The sequence below is a fragment of the Bos indicus genome, chromosome 14 (genome assembly GCF_029378745.1).
Source record: "Bos indicus isolate NIAB-ARS_2022 breed Sahiwal x Tharparkar chromosome 14, NIAB-ARS_B.indTharparkar_mat_pri_1.0, whole genome shotgun sequence".
Taxonomy (NCBI): domain Eukaryota; kingdom Metazoa; phylum Chordata; class Mammalia; order Artiodactyla; family Bovidae; genus Bos; species Bos indicus.
In genome coordinates this window covers 45,620,862-45,633,832 of record NC_091773.1, presented here as the reverse complement: position 1 = coordinate 45,633,832, position 12,971 = coordinate 45,620,862, and the positions used below count along the sequence as shown (strand labels likewise).

The following is a 12,971-nucleotide window of genomic DNA, read 5'->3' as shown; positions in this document are numbered from 1 at the left end:
CGATGAAAAATAATTTGAAACCTTTAATTAATGATGTTGTTTATATAGTAAAAACATAAAATCTTTTAAATAAGGTACATTCAATTTCTCAGAGCATCTAATATTCAGATAATTTATATTTCATACACTTTCCAACGTTAAACAATTGACTACATAATGCATTTTCTATAAAATGGTATTACAGCTTATACAGGTTAAAGTATATTACAAAAATACTCAACACAGGAAGAATGGCAGTACATATTAGGAAATGCTACAAACATTCTGTTAAAAATATATATTTTTATCTCTTTCATGTATCATAATAATAAACAGAATATATATATTTTTCTTTCTAAAATTAAGTCTTACACAGTTTCCCTTTAGGATGGTAATATGTACAAACCTTATATCTGAATGAATATAAATAGCAAATACTATAATAGTGTTACAGATATATTAGTAACTTTTACAGAAACAAAATGGCTTTTAAATAAAAGCCTCTAGTACAGCTGAAATCTCAAAGCTATTTAAATTAGACATTCTGATATTTAGTAAGACACAATGGAGTCTCATTTCTTATTTCCAGTTGAATTACTGCAAGCAGTAACAAGAGAAAATAGAGGCAGTAGATACTGGACCAGATGTGTCAGCTGGATAAACTATTTGGGGTTTATTATACTTTGGGGGAGAGATAAGAGTTCTTTCTCCACACCATAGTTTCTTTTGGGGCCCTGGGGTCAAAGCTAGTCCTTGGTGATGAGAAAGAAATCATTGTTCCCTCCTCAAGCGCCTGAGAAACAGTCGTTCATCAGATCTGGTCCGTCGTGAGGAAACAGCTCCGTGACCATTTCCGGTTATAAGCAGCTTATCTTTAATGACTGGACCTGGTTTCCTATCATTTCTAAAAACAGCTTCCGATATAACCTGTACATGGTGAAGCTGTGAAGGAACCGGATGGTCTTCTTGAGACTCTGAATGACAGTCTTGGGGAAGTGGTACGTCTTCAAGTGCTTTAGGGCGTGCAGCAGGCCCTTGCGCGTGTCCTGGTCGCCATTTTTTATCCTCCACAGGCTGAGCAGCTTCAGGAGTTGCTCACTTGATTTGCACGTCTTCACTGTTTTCTCAACGTCTTCGGTCGTCACTTTCTTCCCCGGCAAGCTTTCCATCAACTTTAGAAGCTGCTCAAAGGTGAGGTTCAGGTGTCCAATGTGCCTCCGCACGCTGTTTTCACAGAGGTCAATGTCTGAATGAAGCAAAAACAGAGACATTCATTCACACAGTCTATCTAAAGCCACTACAGAACTACCCCGAGGCAAAAGGGAGTTCCCCAGCATTTCATAATTTAAAGGCCGACCTCCTCCTTTCCTTTGAGGGAGGGCTCAGGTCACGCTAGTTATTTCTGAGAACTGAGTTCAATATTATTTTGTGTTACCACAGAATAATATGCTTTCTGTATTCTCGGCATCCAACAGAGCTTTGTGAAAAGCCCACATTTGGAAAATAACAGTAAGAAACTAGAGACACATTGTTCTCAGTTTTCTAAGAAAATCTGAAGAAATGAAAAGCGTAACATTTTAGAAAAAATACAGTTAGCTATTTTGTAATATAAACTTTCATTAATTGATACCAATATATGTGCTATTTGAAAAATTAGTTGCTTCAAATAGTCTTTAATAAATAGCACCAGAGGATTATCAGCACACAGGAGATCTGAAAATCCAATAATACGAGGCCAGAGAACAGTAGGATACACATGGCCTAGAGAATATTTTGGTAATGAGCTAGGACATAAACATAGATGAGTAAGTAATGTTTCTGTTGATGACATGAGTCATTTAGTATCTGTAAGACCTAAGGCAAGTCCCTTCATCTTTCTGGGATAAAATGTCTTCATTTATAAAACAGGGAATTCGATCCCATCCAATTCTAACTGTCTCTGTTTCTCTACTTCCCTTTCTTTCTGCTTCAGGGCTAATTATACTTTCAAAGAATACATTTTGTTTGCCAAAAACAGAAGACAAGTTTACTCTGCACAAGTGAAAGCATTCAACTGTCAAAGATGTTAGTCTCCTAAAATCTGTTGCCTCAGTTTCAGATGTTTGAGGCTTTAGAGTTGTGTAGGATTCCTCAATCATTTAACTACATGTGAAGAGTAGAATGGATTTCTCATTAACATTGCATCATGAAAGCCCCCCAACCATTTTTTTCCAGAATGTCCTCCCAATGCTAATTCAAGTCAGAACTTTCTCTTCTGTGTATCCCAAAGCTTATAGTACACTCTGGATGAAACTTACTCCCTTTTCCCTTCTGTATTAATTCACTCCCATCATAATACACACACACACACACACAGTCTCAAAAGGAGATTCTTTACAAAACTAAAACATGAGAGTACTTGGATTTAAATAGCCCCTTTCTCCAAGAAGCTCAAACACTTTAAAGAACTTATCTCATTAATCCTCACGACATGTGCTATTAAAATGGTAATTTTAAAATAGACTGTATTGTGAGGATTAATGAGAGGATACCTAGACACTTAGATTCTCTCTGGAGAGAATTACCAGATAAATACCACATAGTTTCTTGGTAGAACTGCGAGGTAAGATCTAAAATAGTTAAAGAACTTCTAGATATATCAGACAGGATGCTCGCACACCTACTAAGGGATCCAGAGTCAGATTTCCTGAGGTTTATTCCTACATTTGAAATGTATTTTCTCTCCTTCCAGAGAGACAGTTGAAAAATTGGAGAGTAGAGTAGGTGAAAATAAAACCTCGCATGACTGATCTAGGAACAGCTTCTCCTCTATCATTTGAAAACTATTTCAGTCCAACAATAATTCCCAAAGGGAAACAGCATCCATACAACTATTAAACAGGTACATAGTCTCATTTCTGTTGTATGATGAGCAGGTGTTCTGATTTCTGTTTGAGTTGTTTAGTTCAGGCTACCATACCTTGGATGATCTTCTTGACCATATCTTGGTCTTTGTTTTGATGCTTCCATAACTTCAGCAGCTGGAAAGTCTGTTCTCGTGAGTTGTGTCGCTGTTTTATCCTCTCTATGCTCTCTGCATTTACTTTGGTGCCAGGCAGATTGTCTACCAGGACACTGAGCCAGTTCGGAGTAAGCTTTGTAGGAACAGCAAACCTGAAGAACGCCTCCTCACATAAGGTCATGTCTAAAAGGAAGGTGGGAAGATTAAGAAGATTTACTCAATAATTTGGGCTTCCCTGGTGGCTTAGATGGTAAAGAATCTGCCTGCAATGCAGGAAGCCTGGGTTCAATCCCTCAGTAGGGAAGATCCCCTGGAGAAGGGAATGGCAACCCACTCCATTATTCTTGCCTGGGAAAATCCCAAGAACAGGAGAGTCTGGTGGCCTACAGTCCATGGGATCACAAAGAGTCGGACATGACTAAGCGACTCACACTTTCACTTTCACTCAGTAATTGGAATCTTGGATGTCTAATGGATAATAATAATAACAGGAAGAAGAAGAAGGAAAGGGAGAGGGAGATAGAGAAAAAAAGGACAAAAACCAACACAGTTGCATTTTCCAGAATATTGCATGCTAAAATGAAAAATTTGAATAAAATCAACCTTCTATTGCCTGATGTTAACGGCAGATTGCCAATCCAGCTCGGTTCCATGAAATATTCTTTTAGAATATTTTGGAGGGGAAGAGTTTACTAAATGTCTAATAAAAATATAGTATTGCTATAAAAAATTACAGCAAAAATTCTATTACTTAATATAATATTAACATATTTTAAAGTAACTGTTAAACATTCTTTTAAAGGCTTGGCTGGTATCTAAAAGTTACTTCAAGGCCAGTGTCAAATCATTGTCTTTAAGAAAGCCTGAAAAGTAACCTGAAATAGCATATTATTTTCTGCACACACACATACACACAGTATCTTTGGGAACAAGGATGGATACAGAAGTATAAGCATACATTAAGTGGGAAAAAAATCAAACACAAAAACTTGTCATTTAGAAAAAAGGTCCAATAAGCTGAGGGTCTGGGTAGCATTAGTCTATCGTAGGGATTAAGAGTCTGTGTTTGGATTCATTAGGTCTGGGTTTGAATCCTGACTCTGCCATTCAAGTTCATACAGTAACTTGAACAAACTTCACAGTGTTTTTGTAAAGATTAAAACCCATATAGCAAAAGTGTCTGGCAAATAGTAAGTGTTCAAAGAGTGATATAAATAAAATTATAAATGGATTAAAGAGAATGTTAAAGTTAGATGTCACTCCTTTTAACATCCCTCCCCACATTCCATCATTTAATAAGAAACCAGACAGGATGAATGACTTAGCTAAGATTTTTATAAAACAGAAAAAATGTTGGAACCAGGCTTAAATCTTAAATCTCCCAATCCACGTTGCTATGTTTTATATACATCTATGTTGCACAAAAAGATGTTTGAAGAGAGTCAAGCTGACTAAATACTAAAAGGTCAGTTATCCTCGGTGTGATGAGTCCTTGGTAGGAGGTCTGAGACTAGTGTGCTGGCAGGAGTGACAAGACGAGGATACCAACCTGATTAGTGTCATCACCAACATGGGGTGCATTCAGATACCTTGAACTTGGAGCTAGTGACCCTTCCTGAATAGAGTTTAAGACATATACAGGAACTCAGTACTTCTGTGCAATAGGTGCAGTAATACCACAGGTAACAAAGCCAGTATTGCCTTTTTAATTTGTCATCTATTTATATCACCGTGGCTCAGATGTAAAGACTCCACCTGCAATGCGGGAGACCTGGGTTTGATCCTTGGGTCGGGAAGATCCCCTGGAGACGGAAATGGCAACCCAGTCCAGGATTCTTGCCCGGAAAATCCCATGGACAGAGGAGCCTGGAGGGCTGGGACGGTCCGTGGCATTGCAAAGAATTGGACACGACTGAGCGACTAACACAATCCGATCCAAGTACTCTCAATTACTTGGCTTCTTAGTTGCCAATTTATACTTTGGCTAATAATACAGATGTGCTTAAAAGTGATAAAAATGCATAGGTTAAAAACATTCTGCAACTTGGACTCTGATAATGTGACCTTCAACATAATCTTACTTCACCCCTTTTCTGTGGGTAACGTGATTCAAGTGTGAAAGTCAGGGTTTGGAGCACTATTATAGGAAGATGGAGACTTTTTGAAAGATTTTTGAGTTGTGGCTTTAGCAATGATGCACAGAGAATAGTCTTAGTTGGTTAAAATTCAAGAAAGGGGAAATATAAGTTTAACTAAGAAGGACCAGAGAGTCTTGTATTCAACCCAGCGGTGGTACGAAGATTGATATTTTGAAACATAATTACCTATTCCGCATTTGTGAGTCGATGATTCGCTGCTACCAGAACATATATTGTCATGCGTTGCATTTCCTTTCTGAGTTAGCAGGAGCCCAAATGCACTGCAATTCGTGTGTTTTCTACAGGGCGCTTTGGATGATGTCTCATTCGAGAAGAACCCATCTGGACATCTTTTGCAAACTGTATTTCGCTCCGGGGTTCCTACAAAAATATCAAGCCGTTTAGCACATTGTTCTCAAGTACTCCGACAGCAGAAACCATCTTAACAGAGTTGGGGTAAGACTTTTCACTTGGTTTTTACTGCTACTATTATGTTGCAGGAAACTTCAGGCATTTTCATTTTTCACGTCATTAGACAGAACAAAACTTCTACAGTGAACCCCTTAGGCATTCTTTCCTCCTTGTAATACAAACACAAATGTGTTCTGTTGTTACCTACAAAGCACATAATGGGAGAGGGAAGAAAAGAAGGGTAGGATATTCAATTAGTCCTGCCTGTGCTGAAGTTGTCAGGAAGATCTTGTTGTCAGCCATATTCTCCACACAATTATCCCTGGAAAATCATGAAAATAACTGCTGTGTAACCACTGTAATATCATTCTTTGAAATCAGTACCCGTGGTATGCCACATCGTTAAATCCCAATCGATTCCTACAGAAGTTCTTTCTTTTCTGAATCCTAATTGTGAAGCAATTCGTAAGTGTGCTAACCCCAAGAAGTAAAAATTTACAACATCTTAATAAACTTTTGAAGGTGGCAATAAAGTTAACTGTGGACTTAAGCGTAAGCCTGCAGTTACATAATAAATGGAAGATGATATACCATTTGCTTAAACTGTTGAGTTTAAAAAGGGCACAGTCGTTAAAATTTCAGGCAAGGGTGACTGAAAGGGCATTTTCTTTCATGGTGGAAAGATACTTGATAAATTTGGGGAAATCATTGGCAGGAAAACTTGAACCAGTCAACAACCCAAGATGCTATTAAAAATAAACATCTTTAAAACCCTTGACTCTATGCCTGAGTAGATCATACATTATAGTGTATTTGCATATGAAAATACCTCCATCTAGTGTAAGCTAGTTGAACAGATTTAGACTCCAGTGTTCAAATGTAGCTATTCCAGGGCAATTCTGGCTGACACAAGATACCAAATACTAAAGAAACAAATGAAAGTTAGAGAAAGTTAATAAACTTCATTTATTAAAACTTTTAACCTCCCATTTCATTGCATTCTCTACCAAAAAAGGGAAAAAGAGCACAGTGAATTTGGTTTTATTTTCACCTCTGGCTTCTTTCTTTTCTAAAGGGTTTGATAATGCATTGACCAATAAAAATGACAAAAAGGTGGCAGAAAAAAAGAAAAGGGGAGACCAAGCATGAAATTTTAACATGCTAAATGCCATTTCCAGGGTTGCAGTGACATTATCTTAGGAACCACCTTACAAAGAGGTCTCTCTTTTTTTTTTTTTTAGTATTTTCTTACTATACTCCTCTCCTTAAAGGGGATCCAACTCCACACCAAATTCTACAGTATCATAAGCAGAGGTATTTGGGCATGGACTGCATGGTATTATTTTATTGTGAATATTCTGGGAATAAATGGTCTTAGACATCTGGATCCAAATCTCCCTTTGTCAGCTGCACAAAGAAGAATCTTTAATTCTTCACATACGTGTTGATGGCTTGGGTGTTCTTCTGCATTCCAATGAGAAGGTCATAGGCACAAGACACTCTTCCAGGTAATTTAGCCTTTAAAGTTCCTTACCAAGAGGAATCCAAGAATTATAGAAGGAAAGTTTCTTAATATATGTGGAGGCTTTATGTGATGACCTTTCTGTAAAGGGCTTCCCTCTCTCATGATTGACAGAACTTCTTATAAAAGGATGTATCCATCTAAGTAAATGATTTTGCCTTGTTAATGTCAAGAGAAACACCCAAAGTATAATCTGGTAGGCAAAACGTGAAACAGAATGGCAAGAGGAATTTTGCTTTTCAGTTGAGAATTCACCATGCTAGGCATAAACAATTATATAAGAATTATACAACTAATAGAACTAACTACAGTTGATCCTTGGACAATGGTGGGTTAGAGGACCCAACCTCCTTGCATTGGAAAATCCCATTATAACTTTATAGTCAGCCTTCTATAGCCAGAGTTCTGCATTCACAGATTCACACAACGGGGATCAGGTATTACTGTAGTATTATTGAAAAAAATTTGCATAGAAGTGGACCCACGAGGTTCAAACCCATGTTATGCTGTTCAGAGGTCAGCTGTAAAATCTGAAGACAAGGCAATCTGACTTCAAAACAACAGAGAATGAATGTTAAATACTCTTTAGACTAAAACTGCAGAATCTTGCCTTCTCTTTGGTCTGGAAACTTTTTATATTTTAGGCAGAGAGAGGTGAGTAAATAAATAAACCTCTGTGTACCTTTGTGCTAAGACTTCGATTGCGTGCTTACTTCATTCTACAAACAGATTTTCATGCTTATATGAGTAAAATTCTTACTATTTCCATTATTTTTCAAAACTTTCTAGTTTCCAAACTGCAATGCCCTGCTTAATGAATTTTCCTACATATATAAATTACTGAATGGAATTAAATGCATCTGTTTCTGTTGGATGGGCTTCTCACTCTACAACTTGGGTTAGCTTTTGAGTCGCAAATTGTCATCCAGTAAAAATTAGGAAGTGTCACCAATTTCTCCCTCAAAGACTTATACTAGAGGCATTTTAAGGAACTGTTATGCAATTTGCACCCTCTGTGACTGATTTTATAAAATGCAGAACTTAGGACACTTAATAGTTCAGTTTTTGAATATATTTAATTCGTGTCCGACTCTTTGTGACCCCATGTACTGCAGCCTACCAGGCTCTTCTGTCCATGGGATTTTCCAGGGAAGAATACTGGAGTGGGTTGCCATTTCCTTCTCCAGAAACCTAAAATGTTGATAATAATTTAGACTCTATATTGCAACTTCTGAAAGTCAAAATGGTTACGAGTAATTCACATGCTCTGAACCCATGGTTGTCAACTAGGGGTGATTTGGCCATCCAGGGGACACTTTAGTGGAAAGAGTACTATTTTAGCATTTAGTGGCTAAAGACCAGGGATGCTGCTGAACATGCTACAATGCACAGGACTGCTGCCCACGAAGAGAATTATTCAGCCCCCAAAGTTAGTAGTGCTGAGACTGAGAAACACTGATTCAAATTGAATAATTGGAATCTATACCCATACTGCTTCCTCCAGAAAAGTGAGTGAATACTCTTAATTTTTCCAGGCCAGGAGAACATGCAGACGATACTGAAACTTCATGAACGTAGCAAAAAAAAAAAAAAGGTGGATTGCAGCTTTAAAAAATTCAGTGCAAAGTGGCCTTAATCTCTGCTCTTCAAAATGCAAAAAGAGAAAGTACTTTGTTTGTAGACAAGTACTTACTCTTGGCTTGCCAGTCTGTTTTGTCTAAGATAAAGAATCAGCTTCATAGAAGAGATGCTGCTATAGCCGTTATCCTCCCAGACACTCAACTCCCCTGCCAAAGGAAAAACTAGCTTCATTTTTAATAATGAGCTGCAGTTCCCCTAGCCATTCTCACTTTTTATATAATTAATTATAACTACTCACTGTTTGCACGCCAGAGCCTCATTAATATCAGCATAATTACTCTCTTGGTATCAATTAACATTTCTGATGTTTGTCCAAAAGCACTGCACTCTGAGGCTGTCCATGCCAAAGTGAAACACAGACATAGATCAGCTATGAATGGTGCAACTAAGAGTGTGTCCCTTTAAGAAAGAGCAATCCATCACACATCTCATTAGAGAGTGATTTGCTGCATTTGAGATTTGTCACTAAATTGGCCCGTCGTGGCAAAGTGCTCCTCTGAGGAATGGTTCTTTGGCAGCCATCCAGACACATAGTACATACCTAGCAGATTCCATTACCTTTGTAATTTGCTATCCTGTAATGTCATCAGGACCAACTTGTTCCCTTAAACTTCCCCCACTACCTGACTCTGTGTGATGTTAATGAACTTGGCTGGTACATACCCGGGTGTAGCACTCCGAACCCAGGGGGACAGCTCCTGTGCTTCAAGCAGAACTCCAGCTCCAGATAGCGCCCCTCCTCACATTCACACACGCGGTTATGGGTGCGACTGCACTCCTGCTTTACATACTGCAGTTCCTTGCACACTGGGCTGCAGTACAGACACTCGTCACTGGTGTGCCAGGTGTCCGTGTAGTAGTGGTCAGGACAAGGGGCACACACGGTCTTCCGCCTTGCCGTGCAGGGCTGTTTCAGGAAGGTGCCAGGAGGACATTTGTCACACATCAGCTGACGAGAGCTCTCAGGGTCATAATGAAGGTACTTTGGAGGAAAGGTTTCCTGGGTGGTCCATTTAATGGAGATGTCTAGGAACTAGAAGAAGAAAGGGAAATAGTGGTATGTTAGCATGGAAATGGGGTGATTCTTCTGTGCAAAAGCATCATTAACCTCAGAGTCCTTTACTACCTGGAACCTCATGCTGTTCCTGCCTGCGGAGCTAGGACCACAGAAAACAAGTTCAGAAGCCATAACTCTTGCCTCTACGTAGATTAATCTCCAAGACCATGATGGCAGTACCAGCAAAGTATATTAGGAAAACATAGCTTATAGATAGCTGGAGTGGAAAGCTCATCCAAGTAGAAATTATTACACTTAGATGCACTGCTAAATAGCCTGTGTGCCTTGAGTAATACTTTATCTCCCTGGGGTTTAGGATAATCATTAGATTAGTGAGTTGGGTGAACTAGTGAGTTAGGTGAACTAGATTCTCAGGATAGCTATACCAGGATCCCTAGACTCCTTGATAAAAATGTAGATTCCTGGAATTTATATTCCTAAAAATTCTGATTCTACAGACGTGAATTCTAAATTTAAAATTTTGAATTTTAAATCCTCAGATGGGACTGAGGATTTAAAAATGTCCTGCAATGATTCCCATCTGTAGAACCCATATACAATAAATATTATTTCACCTATTCACTTGTTGGTAGTTATGTACCAGGCTCTGTTCTGGGTATTTGGGATACAGGAGTGAATAAAATAGTCAACAAACTCTGTCTTATGGACTTTATTTTAATAACAAATTATACATAAATTATGTGTTAGAAGATGAATGTTGTAAAAAAGTGAGCCAAGTAAAAGATTGGAAATATGGAGGGGAAGGTGGAGAAATTACAATCTTTATTATGGGGTGATGGTCACAGTAGTATATTTAAGATCAGATATTTTTCTTTCAGTTTTCCTGTTCTAAGCTGTAATGATTTCACATGTATGTAAACAGTTGGTGATTATACTCACTCTGGTCATTCATTCACTCATGCAGCAGATATGTATTGCATGCTTACCAGAAATGCGCTGATGAGAAGATGTAATCTTTGTGCAGCTGGTAATCTGCTGGAAAACTATTAAAATTTTAAGACTGATATTTCCTCCAGAATATCAGTGTAGTCTTGAATCTTACAGGTGACTGATGTCTAGAAAATGAAATGATCACCTCTCTTGAGGTTAATTGGGGAAAACTTGAGGGAGTAGGCAGGGTTTCAGAAGTTTCTATCCATAATGGCCAAAGAGGTGTGTGCATAGTAGAGAGAGAGTTGTGTGGGCCAGAATCCTGCTTGTGAAGGTGGCTCCAAATGAGTATTCTATCTTGTATTCTAGATCTCAAAAGGTCTTCAAGGGAACACTGAAGTAGTTCTTCACACTAATTAAGAGAAAAAGTGTTGTTTCTGTGTAGGGGTTGTTTGTTTGGCTTTTATTGTTTGTTTTTGGTACAGGGATCAACACTGACTATTTTCAGACTTTTGGGAAGCAACAGGCTAAACACAATAATTTTTTCTAAACTCTCTTCTTTGCAGAACTCAGCAAATCTCACAGAAACCCTTTGACCTGGAGGAAAGTGTGCCAAGCTAGGAAAACAGCACTCCTTTTTGAATGAGGAATGACAGAGGTAAAGAAAGGCCTTTTTCATAAGCATTTGGGCATTTTAATAAGCAATAGAATCCACCTGCCAATACAGGAGATGCAAGAGATGCGGGTTTGATCCCTGGGTTGGAAAGATCCCCTGGAGAAGGAAATGGCAACCCATTCAACTATTCTTGCCTGGAAAATTCCATGGACAGAGGAGCCTGGTGGGCTACAGTTCATGGGGTCGTAAAGAGTGGGACACAACTGAGCATGCATATACACATGCCCTCATTTCTTATTGAGATATGACTAGCAACAAGGCAGTTTGGACCTAATATGAGCTGATAAACCAGAATTGAATAAAATATCTTCCCTAGGGCCACAGACCTTTTAACTGAGAGCAGTTTTCAGAGTGCTATAATGTAAAGGACCGCTAACCAACAAAAGATAACTACAGTGGAAAATTGGGGCTGCCTTGATATTTTCAAGACACTCTCATGACCCAATGGTTTTGGGGAAAAGGATGTTCTTGAATTCCCCTGGGGCTTTTTATTGGCTAAGATAAAGTGGGTCAACAGTAGAAGAAAGAAATGGACCAGTAATGAGTGAAAGCTCTGGTTTGGTCTGTATCTTTCAGAAATCTATTCATTCAACATATGTCTCTTGACCACCCACTGTGTACCAGGCATTGTAGAAGGTCTTAGCATATGGTGACCCACAAAACAAGGATGCTCTTCAGACTGCTCACAGTCTAGCGAGAAGACAGAGAAGTGAAGGAATAAATAATTACAGATAACGATCAATCTTTTGAAGGAAATGAAGCAAGATGAACTAACTTTGTTGCTACTTGGTCATTCTAATAATATTGTACTATATTTCTGAAAGGCCCTTTGTGTGGGTTTGGCTGAATTATTTCTAACATCCTCAACGCTAGGGAATGAAGTATTCCTGATGCAACTTGCAAAGACACATGAAAGCAATGAGAAATGTTTTTATTTTTTTATGTCTTGATGTTCACTTTTGATTTCCTGAAAAGCCACTTTTGAGGGTTCTGTTTTTTCAAGAGGCCCAGCTCAGAGGTCCACAGGGACACATTTGTCTTGCTTACTGTGGCTGAGTGAGCCCCATCCTGGTAGGGCTGGCAGTCCTGAGACTTAACCCTGCCTGATTTCCCATCATCCTGCCCTTCCCATGACAACGCAGCTCATTTACCCATTAGCTGACTCTTTTCTCTCTTACCAAGAAGAGATGAGGATGAAATGGGAAAACCCCACAGATGGTGCATGTGTTCCTCACTAGAAGCAGCCACACAAATACAAGATCTGACCGAGAATACTGATGCAATTTGTATTTTTCTAGGCAATTGGACATGACACTGTTGGTTTTCTGAAACCATGCTTAAGAAATTAGTTGCCATTTCTTCAAAATACAGGGAAGCTGAGGTGAAAGGAATCCACAGAGGAAAAAAATTAATAAATTAGGTTGACTTAAGGATTAGAGAGCAATTATATAATAGTGAAGATCATTTCCCCTAGGCTACCGCATGGAATTATCATATATATTTTTAAAAATTGGAAAGCCTTAAAGAACTGCAGACTTGTTTTCAGCAAATTCTATGGGCCTCTGTGATTTACTTGAAAATTTTCCACTTTGGTAAAAAGACAGAGCTCTGTGTGGCCAAAATTAGATGCTTAGCTCTCCATCTCTGGTTAGCCT

General features: G+C 38.6%; 1 protein-coding gene and 1 long non-coding RNA gene across 3 annotated transcripts in view; one reads left to right on the top strand and one right to left on the bottom strand.

Annotated features, from left to right (window-relative positions):
* LOC139186942 (uncharacterized) overlaps window positions 1–12,971 on the top strand; it is a 432,806-nt gene that overhangs the window by 321,747 nt on the left and 98,088 nt on the right. For both annotated transcript variants that reach the window (XR_011570629.1, XR_011570630.1), the window contains exons 4-5: window positions 5,424–5,574; window positions 11,207–11,298. This is a non-coding gene — a long non-coding RNA (uncharacterized lncRNA). The remainder of the gene's footprint in view (window positions 1–5,423; window positions 5,575–11,206; window positions 11,299–12,971) is intronic.
* Window positions 40–12,971, bottom strand: part of TNFRSF11B (TNF receptor superfamily member 11b) — a 28,117-nt gene continuing 15,185 nt past the window's right edge. The window contains exons 2-5 of the mRNA XM_019974124.2: window positions 9,356–9,725; window positions 5,305–5,499; window positions 2,939–3,163; window positions 40–1,225 (exon numbers count right to left, since the gene is read on the bottom strand). Of these exons, the coding sequence (XP_019829683.1) occupies window positions 837–1,225; window positions 2,939–3,163; window positions 5,305–5,499; window positions 9,356–9,725 (1,179 nt within the window). The 3' untranslated portion in view covers window positions 40–836. The remainder of the gene's footprint in view (window positions 1,226–2,938; window positions 3,164–5,304; window positions 5,500–9,355; window positions 9,726–12,971) is intronic.